The 21,163-nt window shown below is 45.4% G+C and overlaps 1 protein-coding gene across 1 annotated transcript in view; it reads left to right on the plus strand.

Annotated features, from left to right (window-relative positions):
* Positions 1-3,065: 3,065 nt before the first annotated feature.
* LOC121576834 (ankyrin repeat domain-containing protein 13C) overlaps positions 3,066-21,163 on the plus strand; it is a 64,347-nt gene continuing 46,249 nt past the window's right edge. The window contains exons 1-2 of the mRNA XM_041890362.2: positions 3,066-3,745; positions 5,796-5,837. Of these exons, the coding sequence (XP_041746296.1) occupies positions 3,364-3,745; positions 5,796-5,837 (424 nt within the window). The 5' untranslated portion in view covers positions 3,066-3,363. The remainder of the gene's footprint in view (positions 3,746-5,795; positions 5,838-21,163) is intronic.

The following is a 21,163-nucleotide window of genomic DNA, read 5'->3' on the forward strand; positions in this document are numbered from 1 at the left end:
TGTATATAGCCTCATTATTGTTATTTTATTGTGTTACTTTTTATTTAAAAAAATGTATTGTCTTTTTTATTTTTTTAAAAGTAGCATTGTTGGTTAAGGGCTTGTAAGTAAGCATTTACATTTTAGTATTTTAGCAGACGCTCTTATCCAGAGCGACTTACAGTTAGTGAGTACACACATTTTCATATTTTTTATAATAATAATATAATATGCCATTTAGCAGACACTTTTATCCAAAGCGACTTACAGTCAAGTGTGCATACATTTTTACGTATGGGTGGTCCCGGGGATCGAACCCACTACCCTGGCATTACAAGCGTTAGAAGCGCCATGCTCTACCAATTGAGCTACAGAGGACCATTTCACGGTAAGGTCTACACTTGTTGTATTCGGCGCATGTGACAAATACAATTTGATTTGAATTTTCTTCTTCACGATTGGCCGATCCCTCCTCATGACCCGGTTGGACATGACTCCAACAGGATCACCAGGAGGGATCAGCCAATGATGTTGGAAGTCCCACCCAGTTGACTACATTAAAATGGTGGAAGCCCTCAATGGCACTGCCCATGCTAAAATGGCCTTTTGCAGCTGTAAGCAAGCAGGTTGGATCTGCTGGCTAGCTCTACATTAGACAATTCACAAACTTTTCTCCATTGTCTTCTATAGTTGGCATATAAATAGGTGTATGTGCTGTCTCATATTTTTCTCTCTTGTTTTGTGTTATGCCATTGTTGTCTGTAGTGGTTTCAAACAATGTCCCAATATTCTAATTAGCCACTTCCTTTAAACCAATTTACAAGGATGGTTTCAATGTGCTTCCATGGCTGCATTTACACAGGCAGCCTATTTCTGATCTTTCTTCCACTAATTGGGCTTTTGACCAATCACATCAGATCTTTTCACATCAACTATTTTTCAGAGCTGAGCTGATTGGTTAAAAGACCAATTAGTGAGAAGAAAAAAAATTAGAATTGGGCTGCCTGTCTAAACGCAACCCGTGTGTCCAAGAAAAGGCATGAGATATAACTTATTGGTTGAACAAAAATCACATTTATTATACTCACAAATGTCCAGGTTTGTCACACAGTTCCTTTGTTGTTGAATGGTAAAGGCAATATATCCAGGTAAGCATAGACAGGTTCCAATTGATATTGATGGTAAATCAAACTAAAAAAAGGCACAAAAATGAGGTTAAAAGGGATGAAATTAGGTAATAAATCCAAAGGTAAATTCACAAAAGAAAACCAATATAAGCAGTATTTAGACGGTTGAAAAAAACTTTCTCTAGGTGTCTTCCAAGCAGGCGCCTATCACCTGTTCTAATTAGCCCATTCATAGACGCTAATTACCTTTAGCTCTATTCATGAAGGTATCTTCTGGCCAGAGGATAGCCAGAATAGATTCTGACCCTACACTTGCTTACAGCTGCACTGGGATCGGACAGGCTTCCTGTTAAGATTAAGTTATCCTGAACTACTACACAAGAAGATTGAAATACTGCTAGTTATTTACGTGCCTTTGAACAGGGTATGGTAGTAGGTGCCAGGCACACTGCAATGCTGTTGGGTTTGTCACCCTCAACAGTTTCCCATGTGTATCAAGAATGGTCCACCACTGTTGGAAGCATTGGAGTCAACATGGGCCAACATCCCTGTGGAACGCTTTCTACACCTTGTGGAGTCCATACCCTGACAAATTGAGGTTGTTCTGGAAGGTGTTCTTAATGTTTTGTACACTCAGTGTATTTTATATCTGCATCAGAATGGAAAGTTGATTGACTGACCATGACAGTCAAGCAAATCTATAAACTCTTGATCTGTGCTATGATGACATAGTGATATAAGAGAATGGACTCCATCCATCCCTATGAAAAGCCAAGTGACATTTACTCCTGATATACTGACCTGTTGCAACCTCTACAACCACTGTGATTATTATTTGACCCTGCTGGTCATCTATGAACGTTTGAACATCTTGGAGAAAAATCTGGCTTTAATGGCCATGTACTGTTATAATCACCACCCGGCACAGCCAGAAGGGGACCACCCCTCAGAGCCTGGTTCCTCTCTAGGTTTCTTCCTAGGTTTCTGCCTTTCTAGGGAGTTTTTCCTAGCCACCGTGCTTCTACATCTGCCTTACTTGCTGTTTGGGGTTTTAGGCTGGGTTTCTGTATAGCACTTTGTGACATCTGCTGATGTAAAAAGGGCTTTATACATTTGATTGATTGAAATTTGATTGTGCGTGTGTCTGTCACTCAACTATTTACTTTATGAAGAATGCTAGAATTTGACTTATAGTATAGTGTCCCAGTTTGCTTTGCAAAATATATTTTTTTACAACATGTGAACTTATTCCCACGGGGGGCCAGTATGAAAATGTATGCACTCACTAACTGTAAGTCGCTCTGGATAAGAGCGTCTGCTAAATGACTGAAATGTAAATGTAATTGTAGCCTAAATGTGCATACTTGTAGCCAATCAATTTAATGCGTAATTGTAACCATTGGATTGTAACATCATTGATTGTAAGTGTGCACAATAGTAGCCAATCCATTTCATGATGAGTAACATTGTAGTTATTGGGTTGTAATATCCCCGAATGTAACACCAGAGAATGTAACAACCAATGTGTATAAACCCAACACCCCTGGTAATGTAGCTGAGGAACAATCAACTCGGTTTTCTTATATGGAGGCAGAGTTTAGTTTTGATAACTAGTAGTGCGATTTGCTTGCAACAACATTGAGTCACCATCAGTCGATACTTGTAAAAATGAATCTCTGGTTACATTGTATATCAAGGCCGCTACGTCTCCAGCTGAGCAACACAAATTAGGAAAAAATCGATAAAAGTTTTTATTAAAAGTATGAATTTCAGCACCCTGTGGAAGGCCCGCGGTTGTACAGGACAAACATAGGTACAAGCATTTTTTAGAAGTATTGACTAATGATGACTCAATGTTGTCGCTAGCAATCACGCGACCAGCTATAAAAACTCAACTCCGACCGAGATACGCCTCGATAGAGAAATGAGTTGAGCATTCCTCAACTACTGACGCTGTAACCTTTGCAAACTCTCGCGATACTACTGGCAGAAGATGGCAGATGAATCTTCCGTACTAGTCAAATGATGCACTCTGTAGGAGCCGCTTATGCAGGGACAGTTTCGGTTATGAGAAAAAGGGACATAGTTGTAGTTACTTAGTTATTGCATTCTTCTTTCCGTTTATTCGTTGAAGAACGTAGGATTTTCATGTTGTGCAATTTACCGTTTTTGGGTATTCTTGCCAGCGAAATACATCTACTTGCCCAGAGGGTCATCGTCAACGGCACCCTCTGCTCTGTTGTCAATTGTTTAGAAAATGACCGGAGAAAAGATCCGCTCCCTCCGCAAGGATCATAAACCAAGCAAAGAAGAGGATTTACTGGAACCGGATGAGGAGGCTGCAACTGGCACATTTACTTCAACCAAAACTAATAATAAGGGCAAAGCAAGTAAAATCTTTAGCAATCACAAGTTGGTCAAATCTCCATCGACACAGCAGCAACATCAGAATCAGCAATCGCAGATAAATGCAAACACTAACACATTGTCAACGGCCGACGTTATCGAGGATAACAACAAAAACCCTGTAATCCGAAACGGCGAAGACTTTCCAGTCCATGAATGTGTATTCAAAGGGGATGTCCGACTCTTATCCTCGCTCATTCGAACTCAGAATATCGCTCAGAAAGATCTCCATGGTAAGACTCGTATGGCTCCGTATCTCTATGTTCCAAACTAGCCTACTTGACCCAGGCGATACCGGTACCGTCGGTATTTATCGTTTAATCTTATTTTCAGCTGACTAAATGATCAACTTAAACAAGCTTTGTAGGCGAGCTTGTGTGTCTTCCAAGCTTGGTATTCGTCATTTATTTCTGGGGTGGTTGGCATTGCTCTACCATTTCCCTCAGGCCAACACCTTGGGATGCCCAATGCCCAACGCTGCAGGGCAAGGCCTACCCAGTTCAGCTCGTATTTGTTCTTATTGGAAGTTGTTCTTAAGGAATGGATACGTGAGGACAACAACAACCTTTACAATGACCATAGAAAAGCATCCATTAATCTAGATATGAGATTGACAGCATCCCCGAATTATGCCCAATCTCACTCCAGTTCAAAGACCAACAGAAATCTGACCCAGGCACACCTAATGCAAATCAAACAGCAATATCTGAATTTGACTGATGTCACATGCTAGCCTACATGAGTGTACTGCTTTCATTGAGGCCATGCAAGATATCTGAATTTCTCCAGTTGTGCTGTTATTCCGTTTGGCCTACTGTGGTAGTGTCAGTATGGTGAGTCTGATGATGTTTTGGACCATATCCATTTGAGCATGACCAGGAACTTGATCAGTCTCCACTGTTTACATACTGCAGCCTCACCTTTTAGATGATGCAGGCTGCAACAGGGCTGGTTCTACATCTCCTCGTGCATGGCAAGGCTATCCCAGTTCAAGTGGACTGGACCATGTTGACCTCCCATTCTTCATTGTTACAAATTGGTTATTAAAGGTGTATAAGATTGTTATTGCAGAATCTCTAAACCAACCTGACGTTACGCAGCATCTGAAAATAAACCGGCTGAGACTGAGGTATCTGCCAGTCTCGGACACTCCCCTTTCTCATCTGAGAACCTCAGCTGGGCCCTGGCCCTCCATGCAGTTTGTCACAGTTGGGTCCACTGGGATTCCTAGTTAATCCGAGGCCTATATTTTTGCCCACATCAGGGCTTCTACTGGCAGGCCTGTTATACTCTGGATGCCTGCCCGGTGGCCACCCTGTCTACTGGGAGAGGCTGTGGGGACGGTTTCGAGCTTTTTCAGTAGGATTCTACTTGTGCATATTCAGCCCTTTTCTCATACTGTCAGTGTTTGTGGCTTTTCTTCATTAGTTTACGACAGAAGGGTACTTTTTGTCTGTCTACATGTTCCTTTCTTGGGTGTAGGCTATATGGGGCCCTTTTAAGTGTACAGTATTATTATAATATTATAAGGTTAACTGCCTTTTAAGCAGGTGCCATTTGTGCCTGTCCACAGTATATTTTCTGAGACTGACCAAAACACACACACACACACACACACACACACACACACACACACACACACACACACACACACACACTATCCTTCTTCTATATGATTAAGGATGCATTTAAACAGGCAGCCCAATTCTGATCTTTTTTAAATCTAATTGGTCTTTTGACCAATCACATCAGATCTTTTCACATCAGATCTTTTTCAGAGCTGATCTGATTGGTCAAAAGACCAATTAGTGGAAAAAAAAGATCAGAATTTGTCTGGCTGTGTAAATGCAGCCTTAGTGGATTACTGATTGATCAAATACAGCAGTTCCTTCCCAGCTTCAATTACATATTACTTCGTATGAGAAGTTAATGTATTGCATCAGTTTAGAGATGTTTTGACTTTCAAGGCAAGCCAGGTTCTGTCGCCAGTTAGGCTATGTAAATAATGGACATGGGAATTGGTAGGATGTTTCAAGTGTTTGTTTGCAGACCTAACTGTAACGCACAGTCTAAACCAGTGGAGGCTGCTGAGGGGATAATGGCTAATAATAATAGCCAGAACATAGTTAATGGAATGGCATCAAACACCTGGAAACCATGTGTTTGATGTATTTGATACCATTCCACTGATTCCGCTCCAGTCATTACCACGAGCCCGTTCTCCCCAATTAAGGTGCCACCAACCTCCTGTGGTCTAAACTGTATTTTCTTTGTGCTCTTCAGGAAACACACCCCTACACCTCGCTGTCATGATGGGTCACAAAGGTGAGTAGTACACAGATTTCATTAGTGTGTGTGTGTGCATGGTGAGTGTCTGTTGTCTGGCATGAAGGCCTAGGTGTCCGACGTGTGTGTCTGTCTGGTCCTGAGTCCCTTTGTGGAGGGTAAAGTGCTATAGACTTTTGGCACCGATCACAGATCTCAGAGTCAAACCCCAAAAGGCAGGATGCTCATGCATTTCTGAACAGGAGCTCATGGATTTATAACTGACCAAAATAGGTTTGCACTGGCAACCCCTTTTAATGGACTTGCCTTCAGACTAAAACCTCTATAGTGAACTCTGTGCTAGAACGGACTGTCTCAAGAATAGTGAAGATTACATAATTACTATTGAATCTAAGGCTGCACAAAAGAGGCTATGCATTGCTCCTTGTCTATGTTTGAGATGGATAAATGTTGGACAGTTGGCCCACACATACCCTGACAGATGGAACTTGGCAGTGAAGATGATTAGCTGTACGAATGACTAGAGATTTTTCTTTCCTAAATGTAATCTGCTATGACTGCTATGAACCGTTGCAGATCATTCATGTCAGTGATCATCTCTCTCTGGATTAAGGAAGATACAGAGATGGGCACAATTTGAGAAAGGGATTTTGTTCAAAGTTAGATTGTTCAAAGCTAGCTATGTAACGATCCCTGCAGTCTGAGTCGGTTTCTGTCTGGGTACTAGTTTTTCTGCTCGGGATCTCCAGTTTCCCGAGGGTTCTGGAACGCTCCCTGCCTGGTTGCCGGGCAACGTTGCTAGGCGGGAGCTCTCTTGATTTCCGCACCTGCATCCCATCAGCAATCTGCACACCTGGTCCTGATCATCACCCTTCTTAGGCTCTGTCCTAACATCCATTCCCTGCCGGATCGTTAGCCATGAACGTCACTCGTCCGGAACCTTCACCCAACCTCTGCCTGATGGTCGGCGGCTGCCGAGCCATCATTGGACCAACTACTGCACCCTCAACAACTCATCCACGCCGCCCGCTCTGTTCCCTGGATTATTCAGCAGCACTCGTGGATCAGTTAAATAAACACTCACCTTTGACACCACTTACCTTGTCCTGGTCTGCTTCTGGGTTCTGGCTTAGTAAACCGTGACAGAACGATCCGGCCAGTAATGAACCCAGCGGACCTGGACTCTGTTCGCCATGCCATTACCCATCAGGAGAAGATGTTGGGCCATCATAGCACGGTACTACAGGAGATCGCGTTGTCAGTTCGGAACCTTTCTACCGGTCTGACGGAGGTCCAGAACCAGCGCAAGTTTCCGGTGGAGGATCCACTACCGGTTTCACCCATCTCGCCTGCCGCTTCTGGAGCTGTGTCCTTCCGTGAGCCCAAGGTTCCGGCGCCGGATAAATATGAGGGGGAGCTGGGAAGATGCCGTTCCTTCCTTATGCAGTGTGGGTTAGTGTTCGATCTACAGCCCTACTCTTATGCCACAGACAAGGCTAGGATAGCCTTTGTGATAGAGTTGCTGCGTGGTCGAGCGCTGGAGTGGGCTTCAGCCGTTTGGGAACGACAGGATCCCTGCATGGCTTCATACCAGGGGTTCACGGCCGAGATGAGGAAGCTCTTCGACCATTCCGTCCGAGGGAGGGACGCAGCTAGGCGCCTGTTTTTGCTTCGCCAAGGAACTCGCAGCGTGGCCGACTTCGTGATCGAGTTCAAGACGTTGGCTGTGGAGAGTGGGTGGAATGAGGAGTCTCTGCAAGCGGCCTTTTACCAGGGTCTGTCGGAGCAGCTCAAGGATGAGTTGATCTCCTATCCGGAGCCTAGTGACCTGGACAGCTTGGTAGCCTTGTCTATTCGGGTGGATAATCGAGTCCGAGAGCGAAGGAGGGAGAAGCAATGGGTCCCGTCCAACCGATCAGCTTCTCAGGTTCCAGTCGGGTCGGGGATTGGACCAGAATACGTCGATCATCGTCCACCACACAGGATTAGTGGAGAGGTCCTGTCTCCCGATTCTGAACCCATGCAAGTGGGGGCGGCACGGGTTAACCAAGGAGGAGCGCCAACACAGACGTAGGACTAACTGTTGCCTCTACTGTGGTGGTTCGGGACATTACCTCGCCACTTGTTCCCGGCGGTCGTCAAACTGCGCGGCTCGCTAAAGTTGGGAGGACTTTTAGCGAGCCAGTTTCGACCTCTCAATACCTCTGTCAGACCCCGTTTCCCGGCTACCCTTATGAACAGGAATCAGAGCTTAGCGATTAACGCTTTTATCGATTCAGGTGCCGATGGAAGCTTTCTTGATGCCGAGTTGGTGGAACAGCTGGGGCTTTCCAAGGAGCAATTGCCGGAAGCCATTGAAGCTACCACTCTGGACGGCAGTAGTCTGGCACGTATCACGATGAGGACTGAACCGGTTAAGATGCTGTTGTCGGGGAATCATTCTGAGATGATTTCATTCTTCATTCTGCCGTCTTCCCATGTTCCTCTGGTCCTTGGATACCCCTGGCTGAAGGAACACAATCCCACGTTCGATTGGGTGACGGGCAAGGTAACGAGTTGGAGCCTTGATTGTCATGCTAACTGTCTCAAGACTGCCTGTCCCCATTCGGTTCCCAGTCAGGTGATTGAGGCTAAACCCCCAGATTTGTCCCTGGTTCCCGAGACATATCACGATTTGGGGGAAGTGTTCAGTAAGCAGAAGGCTCTGTCACGCCCTCCCCACCGACCATATGATTGTGCCATCAACCTGTTCCCTGGAGCTGTCTACCCCAAGGGAAGGTTATACAGTATCTCCCGACCTGAACGTGAGGCTTTGGAGACCTACATCAAGGAGTCCCTAGCTGCTGGTCTCGTTCGGCCCTCGTCATCACCCCTGGGGGCAGGATTCTTCTTTGTGGGTAAGAAGGATGGCTCTCTTCGACCGTGTATTGATTATCGGGGGTTGAATGACATCACGGTCAAGAACAAGTATCCCCTGCCCTTGATGAGTTCTGCCTTCGACTCCTTACAGGGTGCTACGGTGTTCACCAAGCTAGACCTACGCAATGCGTATCACATGGTCCGGATCAGAGAGGGGGACGAGTGGTTGACGGGGTTCAATACACCGATGGGTCACTCGAGTATCAGGTGATGCCGTTTGGACTGACCAATGCTCCAGCGGTATTCCAGAGTATGGTGAACGACGTCCTGAGAGATATGATCGGTCTCTTTGTGTTTGTTTACCTGGATGACATTCTGATCTTCTCGAAGGAACCTTCCGACCACGTCCAGCATGTCCGGCAGGTTCTGCAGCGATTGTTGGAGAATCGCCTGTTCGTGAAGGCCGAGAAGTGCGAGTTTCACGCCCACACGACATCCTTCCTCGGGTACATCATCTCCAGGGGAGAGATTAGGATGGACCAGGAGAAGGTTAGAGCGGTTCTGGAATGGGCCCAGCCCGGTACGAGATTGCAGCTCCAGAGATTTTTGGGGTTTGCGAATTTCTACCGCAGATTCATCCGGGATTACAGCCGTGTGGCCGCTCCGTTAACTGCCTTGACTTCCAGTATCAGGACCTTCAAGTGGAATCCGGAGGCGGATCGAGCGTTTCTGGATTTGAAGAGGCGATTCACCAACGCACCGATTCTCTCTCAACCGGACACGGCCCGTCAGTTCGTCGTTGAAGTGGGACGCGTCTGATGTGGGAGTTGGCGCCATCCTGTCGCAGCGATGCTCCACGGACAGTAAACTCCATCCCTGCGCCTACTACTCTCGTCGCCTTTCGCCTGCGGAGAGGAACTACGATGTGGGTAACCGGGAGCTTCTCGCGGTGAAACTTGCCTTGGAGGAGTGGCGCCACTGGTTGGAGGGGGCGGAGCAACCGTTTATTGTCTGGACTGACCACAAGAATCTTGCTTACGTGCAATCGGCTAGACGTCGCAACTCCCCGTCAGGCCAGGTGGGCGTTGTTTTTCGGACGATTCAATTTTTTCCCTGACGTTCCGACCTGGATCTAAGAACGGCAAGGCGGACGCCTTGTCCCGGATGTTCTCCAAGACGGAAGAGAGTGGGTCCAAGACCGAGACAATTCTCCCCCGGAACTGCGTCGTGGGAGCAGTTATGTGGAAGATTGAGGAGGAGGTGATGGCGGCCCTTCGGACGCAGCCCGGTCCCGGTAACGGTCCACCCGGTCGGTTGTTTGTGCCTGAGTCGGTTCGTCCTGCTGTCCTCAAATGGTCCCACGCCAGCAAGATGGCTTGTCACCCTGGCGTGGCTCGGACGATGGCGTTTCTTCGCAGACGTTTTTGGTGGCCTGCCATGGCCGAGGATACTCAGGGTTTTGTTGCTGCCTGTCCAGTGTGTGCGCAGAATAAGAGTACCAATCGGCCCAGCTCTGGACTACTTCACCCCCCTTCCTATTCCCCGGCGACCATGGTCGCATCTGGCCCTGGACTTTGTCACTGGGTTGCCCGCTTCTGAGGGGAACACGGTCGTTCTGACTATCGTGGACAGATTCAGCAAGTTCGCCCACTTTGTGCCAATTGCCAAGCTTCCCTCTGCCTCGGAGACGTCCGAGATCCTGGTTAGGGGAGGTTTTCAGGGTCCACGGTTTGCCCAGTGATATCGTTTCCGACCGTGGCCCTCAGTTTACCTCTGCTGTCTGGAAGTCCTTCTGTTTGGCCATTGGAGCTACAGTCAGTCTCACATCTGGTTTTCACCCCCAATCTAATGGTCAGGCGGAGAGAGCCAACCAGAAGATGGAATCCACGCTACGCTGCCTTGTCTCTTCCAACCCCACCTCCTGGGTCTCTCAGTTGCCTTGGGTTGAGTATGCCCACAATACTCTCCCCTACATCTGCCACTGGGATGTCTCCCTTCCAGTGCCTGTATGGCTACCAACCTCCCTTGTTCCCTTCTCAGGAGAAGGAGCTCTCAGTGCCCTCTGTTCAGGCCCATATTCGTCGTTGCCACCGGACCTGGCATCGGGCCAGAAAGGCACTCCTTAGAGTTTCGGACCGGTATCAGCTCCAGGCGAATCGTCGCCGGATCCCCGCTCCCACCTATACCATCGGAGATAGGGTCTGGTTGGCCACACGGGATCTTCCTTTACGGACTGAGTCTAGGAAGTTGTTACCGAAGTTCATTGGTCCGTTTGTGGTGGAGAAGGTGATCAATCCAGTGGCAGTTCGACTCAAACTACCGAGGACGCTCAGAGTCCATCCCACCTTTCATGTCTCCTGCCTCAAGCCTGTTTTCCTCAGTCCTCTGTTGCCTCCTCCGCCTCCTCCTCCTCCTCCTCGGATGATCGGAGGTGGTCCTGCCTACACGGTGCGACGCATCATGGATTCCAGACGGGCGGGGCCGGGGTTTCCAGTATCTCGTGGACTGGGAGGGGTATGGTCCTGAAGAGAGGAGTTGGATTCCGCGGCGACAGATCCTAGATGCTGACCTCATTCGTGACTTCTACCGCCTCCATCCTGGCGCTCCGGGAGTCCGCCCGGTGGCGTTCGTCGGAGGGGGGTACTGTAACGATCCCTGCAGTCTGAGTCGGTTTCTGTCTGGGTACTAGTTTTTCTGCTCGGGATCTCCAGTTTCCCGAGGGTTCTGGAACGCTCCCTGCCTGGTTGCCGGGCAACGTTGCTAGGCGGGAGCTCTCTTGATTTCCGCACCTGCATCCCATCAGCAATCTGCACACCTGGTCCTGATCATCACCCTTCTTAGGCTCTGTCCTAACATCCATTCCCTGCCGGATCGTTAGCCATGAACGTCACTCGTCCGGAACCTTCACCCAACCTCTGCCTGATGGTCGGCGGCTGCCGAGCCATCATTGGACCAACTACTGCACCCTCAACAACTCATCCACGCCGCCCGCTCTGTTCCCTGGATTATTCAGCAGCACTCGTGGATCAGTTAAATAAACACTCACCTTTGACACCACTTACCTTGTCCTGGTCTGCTTCTGGGTTCTGGCTTAGTAAACCGTGACAAGCTAATCTCATCCCAGAAATATCCAGGAAGAGACCATATCCTATCTCATCAGTTCTTGGTGGTTGCATATTACTGAAGTTACATAGTTTGGTTTATGTATTTTCACAGTGGGATAATGTATAGCCTATGTGGGTAGTTTGAGCACAAAGTAGAATGATCACGACTGCTATAAAGGCTTTGTAGAACCCTTCAGTACATTGGTCTTTTTGTGCTCAGTTAAATTGTATTGGCTCTACTGGAAACATGCTTCTGCGTAAAATATTCATGCAATGCCCCTTTGTGACTAGATGCCTACATTTCATTTCACTGGGAGACTACAATACATGCTATTGAAAGATTTATGCATTTTTGCAGGGGGCTTTCAGTGAACTATCCAGGCGTATGTTCCTTGTGTGCCGTTCACTGCTTGTGTTTGTTAGATGTAAACACAACTGGATTTAAAGTACATGGAAATCTCATTCCCACTACATATAGGTACCGTTTATCACAGTATTGGTTGCTACCCAACTGAGTATGTAGTGGTTGAATTGATTGTAGTAATGCGTTAGCCTATCCCTATCTTATGACACTGCCCTATCCTCTAGAGATGTATTGGCTAGACAGGCGATAGCAACAACATGAGCTCATATTGTGGGTGTGGTCCTCCCTATTGGGATTTCTGTTTGGAAGAAGACACTGTACTGCCTTGTGTGTGTGTGCTAGTCTCTATAAAATACATTAAAGCGGTCGTTACCAACCTTTTTCGGTTACTGTACCACCAACTGAATTTTGCTCTCTCCCGGAGTCTTCTCAAGTACCCCATGTGGATAGGCCCCTAGGGGTCCTAGTACCCCTTGTTGGGAACCACTGCTGTAAAGGATGGCCTGTTTGTGGTGAGGAAATGGATGTTGACACCTAATACATGGAGTGTGACCTCTCTTCTCCCTGCACTGTAGAATCATGATGAATACTAATGAAAGTCAGTGGGATTCTGTGGAAGAAGGACTTTAGGATACATGTTTGATACTGAAGATTGTGTAGTATGTGTGGAGAGTCAGATCTGTCATACAAGCCCATATCTGTACAGTTGATCTGTAGCAGATATTTGTTTAGATATCAGTATCTACAGTTCCTTTGTCTCCCCTCTCTACACCCCATAAAGCTACGGGCTGAATCCTGAATGTGGCATTATGCTGGATGTATTTGGTGATTCCCCTATTTGGCATACAGCAACAGAACATCACTGAGCTGCCTGTATATCTGACAGTTGTTAGGGGTGGTGTTTGTTTGGCACCCTGTCCTGTTGTGCCTCCTGTCCAGTAGTGCATTACTTGCCCAGAGAGACAAAATGACAGGCCACCTCAAATGGATTTGTGAGATCCAGGATAACGAGTTGCGTGTTTGGTACCAGGTAGAGCTTGTCCATAGCCAGTGAAATCTGACACTCAAGTGCATCATATCATAAGCACACTAAAAAGGAACGTTTTCACAAAACAGAGAAAGGCCCTTGGTATCAGGAAACAGTAAAGCACAGTCTGTATTTAGAAGATCGATGAGAAGGCCGAAAGCCCAAATATTAGTTAGGCTAATTTATTGAGAAGTGCAACCAATAAATTGAGATATTTATTAATCTCACTCCTGTAAGAGATGATGGAGAGAAACAGAGAAAGACAAGAGGGGAGTGAATGAGTCAGCCATTTGGGGATGTGCCTGACTCTAGTCTGAAAGGGGCTGACATTCACAGCCCTGGGCGGTTCTGACAAGTGCCCCATCTGCAGCCAACATGCGTACTGAAGCATGAGGCCATCAGATTAGTACATATCTTCCGCCCCCGTCATCTCTGCCCTCCTGTCACTGGTGTGTTTTGGGCAGAGCCCCACTGCCTCTGTACGCACGCACTCTGCTGAACTGACCAGACCGTCCATGGAGACTTTCACAGCTGCCGTCTGTATATTTGATGGATTCGGACTATAGAGGCAGGCTGTGGCTAATTGGCTATCAATTATGTTTTGAGGCAGTATTTTGGTTTGATATGTATTAGAAGTGAAATGTTCATGGTGTGTTGAAGTTCAATCATTGGACAGATAATGGAAGGAAACTCCCTCACACTGCGCATGCAAAGAAGCTCACACTTCACTGTAGTTTGTGCTAACATTTCCACCTTCTGTCTTTTTTTGTTTAGAAGTTGTCTAATTTCTTCAGGCTGAGCAAAATCCTTTATTCTCATACCAAAAATAAATTATCTGTAGAGTAGATTAATGTCAAACCAAATTATTTTCATGATTGAATGCTGTAGAGGTTGCGATAAGAGAACTAATCTGCAGATACCATCTGGTCTTACCGATGAGGTTGTACAGCCGTGGTCCAGTCAGTACACTTAGAAAAAAGTGTTCCAAAAGGGTTCTAAGGCTGTCCCCGTAGGAGAACCCTTTTTGGTTCCAGGTATAACCCTTTTTCGCTACCATGTAGAACCGTCTGTGGAAAGGGTTCTTCATGGAACCCAAAAGGGTTCTACCTGGAACCAAAAAAAGTTATTCAAAGGGTTCTCCTATGGGGACAGCCAAATAACCATTTTAGGTTCTAGATGGCACCTTTTTTTTCAAAGAGTGTAGGACTAGCCCTCCCTAGTATAGCACTCCTATTCCCTGAATTGCCAAACCCTGCTCCTAGGGCCTTGTCTGACAGATATGCCCTGCAGTACCCTGCCTAGCCTAGCCTGTCTGCTTGCTTGCTCGGGCTTATGTAAAGCATTTTCATTACACAATCAGGGAATAGGCAGGGAAATATAGGGCTGGCTGGCTTATGTCACCCAGTAGGATGCTAGTCATGCACTTAGCAGCCAAGACCACGGCGGCCGGGCAGCCAAACTCTGTTTCCTCTACACATTAACCTCTCTTATCAGCTGGCATGGCCCTAGACAAAGAGGCTAAGCACGGATCATGCTGATGCAACACTCACTGACACGTGTTAGCATTTTGCTTTTCAGTTTGGAGATGGATGCAAGGCCTTTTGTGACCCAACATCACCCCATCATCGGAGGACAACTTTATATTTTACTTTGTATTTTATAAAATAGGAAAACTTTATTATTCTTCATTAGATTTAGTTGTACATTAGGCTATATTACCCCATTTTACAAAAACAATGTTCCCCTTCTCGATAAAACATTTCTTTATTTCGCTTGTTCTCTATTTCTACCTCACACTTCTGCTCTTATTCTCTCTAAGTATGTTTTCTATTAGTTTGAATTTCACATGCACAAGTACAGTGAAATGCCTTTTTTGCAAGCTCCAAACCCAACAATCCAGTAATCAATATCAATGTCGCACAAAAAAATTGTATATGGTAGAACAAAAACACACGAGAAATAAAAATAAGAAATAAAAAGAACACGAGAAAATAAGAAGCTGGGTCAGTTCCAATACCATATTTACAATGTGCAGGGATACTGGAGTGATAGAGGTATGTACATTGGGGTAAACAAGTATTTAGTCAGCCACCAATTGTGCAAGTTCTCCCACTTAAAAAGGAGAGAGGCCTGTAATTTTCATCATAGGTAAACGTCAACTATGACAGACAAAATGAGGAAAAAAAATCCAGAAAATCACATTGTAGGATTTTTAATGAATTTATTTGCAAATTATGGTGGAAAATAAGTATTTGGTCAATAACAAAAGTTTCTCAATACTTTGTTATATACCCTTTGTTGGCAATGACACAGGTCAAACGTTTTCTGTAAGTCTTCACAAGGTTTTCACACACTGTTGCTGGTATTTTGGCCCATTCCTCAATGCAGATCTCTAGAGCAGTGATGTTTTGGGGCTGTCGCTGGGCAACACGGACTTTCAACTCCCTCCAAAGATTTTCTATGGGGTTGAGATCTGGAGACTGGCTAGGCCACTCCAGGACCTTGAAATGCTTCTTACGAAGCCACTCCTTCGTTGCCCGGGCGGTGTGTTTGGGATCATTTTCATGCTGAAACACCCAGCCACGTTTCATCTTCAATGCCCTTGCTGATGGAAGGAGGTTTTCACTCAAAATCTCACGATACATGGCCCCATTCATTCTTTCCTTTACACGGATCAGTCGTCCTGGTCCCTTTGCAGAAAAACAGCCCCAAAGCATGATGTTTCCACCCCCATGCTTCACAGTAGGTATGGTGTTCTTTGGATGCAACTGAGCATTCTTTGTCCTCCAAACACGACGAGTTGAGTTTTTACCAAAAAGTTCTATTTTGGTTTCATCTGACCATATGACATTCTCCCAATCCTCTTCTGGATCATCCAAAAGCACTCTAGCAAACTTCAGACGGGCCTGGACATGTTCTGACTTAAGCAGGGGGACACGTCTGACACTGCAGGATTTGAGTCCCTGGCGGCGTAGTGTGTTACTGATGGTAGGCTTTGTTACTTTGGTCCCAGCTCTCTGCAGGTCATTCACTAGGTCCCCCCGTGTGGTTCTGGGATTTTTGCTCACAGTTCTTGTGATAATTTTGACCCCACGGGGTGAGATCTTGCGTGGAGCCCCAGATCGAGGGAGATTATCAGTGGTCTTGTATGTCTTCCATTTCCTAATAATTGCTCCCACAGTTGATTTCTTCAAACCAAGCTGCTTACCTATTGCAGATTCAGTCTTCCCCAGCCTGGTGCAGGTCTACAATTTTGTTTCTGGTGTCCTTTGACAGCTCTTTGGTCTTGGCCATAGTGGAGTTTGGAGTGTGACTGTTTGAGGTTGTGGACAGGTGTCTTTTATACTGATAACAAGTTCAAACAGGTGCCATTAATACAGGTAACGAGTGGAGGACAGAGGAGCCTCTTAAAGAAGAAGTTACAGGTCTGTGAGAGCCAGAAATCTTGCTTGTTTGTAGGTGACCAAATACTTATTTTCCACCATAATTTGCAAATACATTCATTAAAAATCCTACAATGTGATTTTCAGGAAAAAAAATTCTCAATTTGTCTGTCATAGTTGACGTGTACCTATGATGAAAATTACAGGCCTCTCTCATATTTTTAAGTGGGAGAACTTGCACAATTGGTGGCTGACTAAATACTTTTTTCCCCCACTGTATGTATGTACAGTTGAAGTCGCAAGTTTACATACACCTTAGACAAATACATTTCAACTCAGTTTTTCACAATTCCTGACATTTTAATCCTAGTAAAAATTCCCTGTTTTATGTCAGTTAGGATCACCACTTTATTTTAAGAATGTGAAACATCAGAATAATAGTAGAGTGATTTATTTCAGCTTTTATTTCTTTCATCACATTCCCAGTGGGTCAGAAGTTTACAAACACTCAATTAGTATTTGGTAGCATTGCCTTTAAATTGTTTAACTTGAACACTGCTTGCTCCCACCTGCCCGACTAGAATCACTACTCTTGGCGGGTCTGACTTAGAATATGTGGACAACTACAAATACATTAAGCATCTCCAACCAAAGTTAAATCTAGAATCAGCTTCCTATTTCGCAACAAAGCCTCCTTCACTCATGCTGCCAAACATGCCCTCGTAAAACTGACTATCCTACCGATCCTTGACTTCAGCGATGTCATTTACAAAATAGCCTCCAACACTCTACTCAGCAAATTGGATGTAGTATATCACAGTGCCATCCGTTTTGTCATCAAAGCCCCATATACTACCCACCATTGTGACCTGTACGCTCTTGTTGGCTGGCCCTCACTACATATTTGTCGCCAAACCCACTGGCTCCATGTCATCTATAAATCACTGCTAGGCAAATCCCCGCCTTATCTTAGCTCATTGGTCACCATAGCAACACCCACCCGTAGTATGCGCTCCAGCAGGTATATCTCACTGGTCATCCCCAAAGCCAACACCTCCTTTGGCCGCCATTCCTTCCAGTTCTCTGCTGCTAATGACTGGAACGAACTGCAAAAATCTCTGAAGCTGGAGACACTTATCTCCCTCACTAACTTTAAGCATCAGTTGTCAGAGCAGCTTACCGATCACTGCACCTGTACACAGCCCATCTGTAATTAGCCCACCCAACTACCTCATCCCCATATTGTTATTTATTTTGCTCATTTGCACTCCAGTATCTCTATTTGCACATCTTCTTCTGCACATCTATCACTCCAGTGTTAATACTAATTTGTAATTATTTTGCACTATGGCCTATTTATTGCCTTACCTCCATAACTTACTACATTTGCACACACTGTAAATAGATGTTCTATTGTGTTATTGACTGTATGTTTTGTTTTATCCCATGTGTAACTCTGTTGTTGTTTTTATCTCACTGCTTTGCTTTATCTTGGCTAGGTCGCAGTTGTAAATGAGAACTTGTTCTCAACTGGCTTACCTGGTTAAGTAAAGGTGAAAAAAATTAAATAAATTGTCCTGTGAACAGTTGATGTTGAGATGTGTCTGTTACTTGAACTCTGTGAAGCATTTATGTGGGCTGCAATTTCTGAGGCTGGTAACTCTAATGAACTTATCCTCTGCAGCAGAGGTAACTCTGGGTCTTCCATTCCTGTGGCGATCCTAATGAGAGCCAGTTTCATCATAGCGCTTGATGGTTTTTGCGGTTGCACTTGAAGAAACTTTCAAAGTTCTTGAAAGTTTCCGTATTGACTGACATTCATGTCTTAAAGTAATGATGGACTGTTGTTTCTCTTTGCTTATTTGAGCTGTTCTTGCCATAATATGAACTTGGTCTTTTACCAAATAGGGCTATCTTCTGTATACCACCCCTACACTGTCACAACACAACTGATTGGCTCAAATGCATTAAGAAGGAAAGAAATTCAGCAAATTAACTTTTAACAAGGCACTATCTCCATGAAGCTGGTTGAGAGAATGCCAAGAGTGTGCAAAGCTGTCATCAAGGCAAAGGGTGGCTACTTTGAAGAATCTCAAATATAAAATATATTTTGATTTGTTTCACACTTTTTTAGTTACTACATGATTCGATGTGTTATTTCATAGTTTTGATGTCTTCACTATTATTCTGCAATGTAGAAAATAGTAAAAATAAAGAAAAACCCTTGAATGAGTAGGTGTGTCCAAACTTTTGACTGGTACTGTATATAGGGCAGCAGCCTCTAAGGTGCAGGGTTGAGTAACCCGGTGGTAGCCAGCTAGTGATGGCTATTTAACAGTCTGATGGCCTTGAGATAGAAGCTGTTTTTCAGTCTCTAGATCCCAGCTTTGATGCACCTGTACTGACCTTGCCTTCTGGATGATAGCGGGGTGAACAGGCCGTGGCTCGGGTGGTTGATGTCTTTGATGATCATTTTGGCCTTCCTGTGACATCGGGTGCTGTAGGTGTCCTGGAGGGCAGGCAGTGTGCCCCCGGTGATGCGTTGGGCAGACCGTACCACCCTCTGGAGAGCGCTGCGGTGGTGGGAAGTGCAGTTGCCGTACCAGGCGGTGATACAGCCCGACAGGATGCTCTCAATTGTGCATCTGTAAAAGTTTGTGAGGGTCTTAGGGGCCAAGACAAATTTCTCCAGCTGCTTGAGGTTGAAGAGGCGCTGTTGCGCCTTTTTCAACACACTGAGTGAGTGGACCATTTCAGGAACTTGAAGCTTTCCACCTTCTCCACTCTGGTCCCGCCGATGTGGATAGGTGTGTGCGGAGGTGGAGGTGTTGTTTCCTACCTTTACCACCTGGGGAAGTCAGGAAGTCCAGGACCCAGTTGCACAGGGCGGGGTTCAGACCCAGGGCCCTGAGCTTAATGATGAGCTTGGAGGGTACTACAGTATGGTGTAGAAGGCTGAGCTATAGTCAATGAACAGCATTCTTGCGTAGGTATTCCTCTTGTCCAGATGGGATAGGGCAGTGTGCAGTGCAATGGCGATTGCATCGTCTGTGGATCTATTTGAAGTGGGTCTAGGGTGTCAGGTAAGGTAGAGGTGATATGATCCTTAATTAGCCTCTCAAAGCACTAATACCTCCCATTTGTGCAACTACTCTGAATTTATAATTTCCATTTTCCTTAGGCAATAATATAGCCTTCTTCCACACTCTAGCCTTCATTCAAGAGTCATCACTATAGTGCCTTTTAAAAATGTCACTTTTTAGGTTGTAATTGCACTCAAGGGGGACACCCAAGTGTTACTACGTGCTGCTGTGGATATTACGTTTAATTAAGCAGCAATAAATTAATCTTGATCATAAAGAATGAATGTTCTCATTCAAAAAGAGTGGGTTCTTTGTGTGGAAAACACAACCTCCAGAAACACAAACTGTGTGGTTGATTGTGATACCCGTCATGAGACCAGAAATCGGCCCTGGCATTTTTTAACACACATCCCCATTTTTTCACCCCCTTGAGGCCCCCCACACCGGTCCATTTTTCTCCTTGAGGCCCCCATTTTTTAGCCAGATAATAAACAAGTCAGACAAGTCCACTGGGCTAAAAATGGACCAACCCATCTGGCATTTGCCCGAAATGCCAGATGGCCAGTCCGCCCCTGCATCAGGAGAACTTTCCATTCTCTGTGACTGAGAGAGGTATGTCTTGTGCATTCTCTGTGACATTTGGCAGAGTAACAAGGCAGAACAACAAGTTTGGACTCGAATGAGAGAGGATACTACTTAGGTTCATTCAGTTGGGTAATAGGGTTTTCTGGTTGACCCACGTTCCCGGGATAAAGAAAGACAATATTGTTCTACACAGAAGAGCATCCATGTGGCTTTTGTTCAATGAATTAGAGTCATCCATTGTAACAGGTTGGCAAACAAGGAGTGATGATAGTCCCAGTTCCTGCCATGAAATGGCTGGCCTATATATTTTTAATTCAGTGGATTTTTGACAAATGTAAATTATCTTTTGTTTGTGAATCTCTGTCTATCAATGCATTTGACTTGCTTGTTTGGCAGGGTGCTATAAATGGCATTAGCCAAAACTGAAACGGAGTTGCATGGAGGCCACCATTTTAATTAGAGATGTCACTGTTATATTGACAATCTAAACAACAGGCGCCATTTTGGCTTTGTTGTTGACAAGGTGCGCAGCCCAGGAAGTAGAGAAGCTCTGTATTTCACTCACTGCGGTGCTGCTTGCTGTAGACATATAGGCAAGATCTGGGAGTTCGGGCTGTTGTATTTTCCCATCAGAGTACATATGAATTGATGTCTGTTTATTTCCTGGCCTAGTGTATGTTGTGGTCAAGCCAGAGGTAAAAAAAAATATATATATATAATTTCCAATTTCCATGGTTGTTTGGCATTGCTGAGCCGTGTGTGTGTGTGGCTCATCGGAAGGGATCCTAGCTATAGGCTATTGAAGTTGTAAGCTTGTATGAATTAATGAGATCATTTGGTTCAACAGGACAGTCATTTTCATCCCATTCTTATTCACAATCTGTCCCTCCACTATGTTCAAGTTTAAGATAAATTGTCCTCTACAGCCTAAAAGCGTTTGGCTCCTGTATTATTCAACAT

Source organism: Coregonus clupeaformis, chromosome 11, assembly GCF_020615455.1.
Source record: "Coregonus clupeaformis isolate EN_2021a chromosome 11, ASM2061545v1, whole genome shotgun sequence".
NCBI lineage: Eukaryota > Metazoa > Chordata > Actinopteri > Salmoniformes > Salmonidae > Coregonus > Coregonus clupeaformis.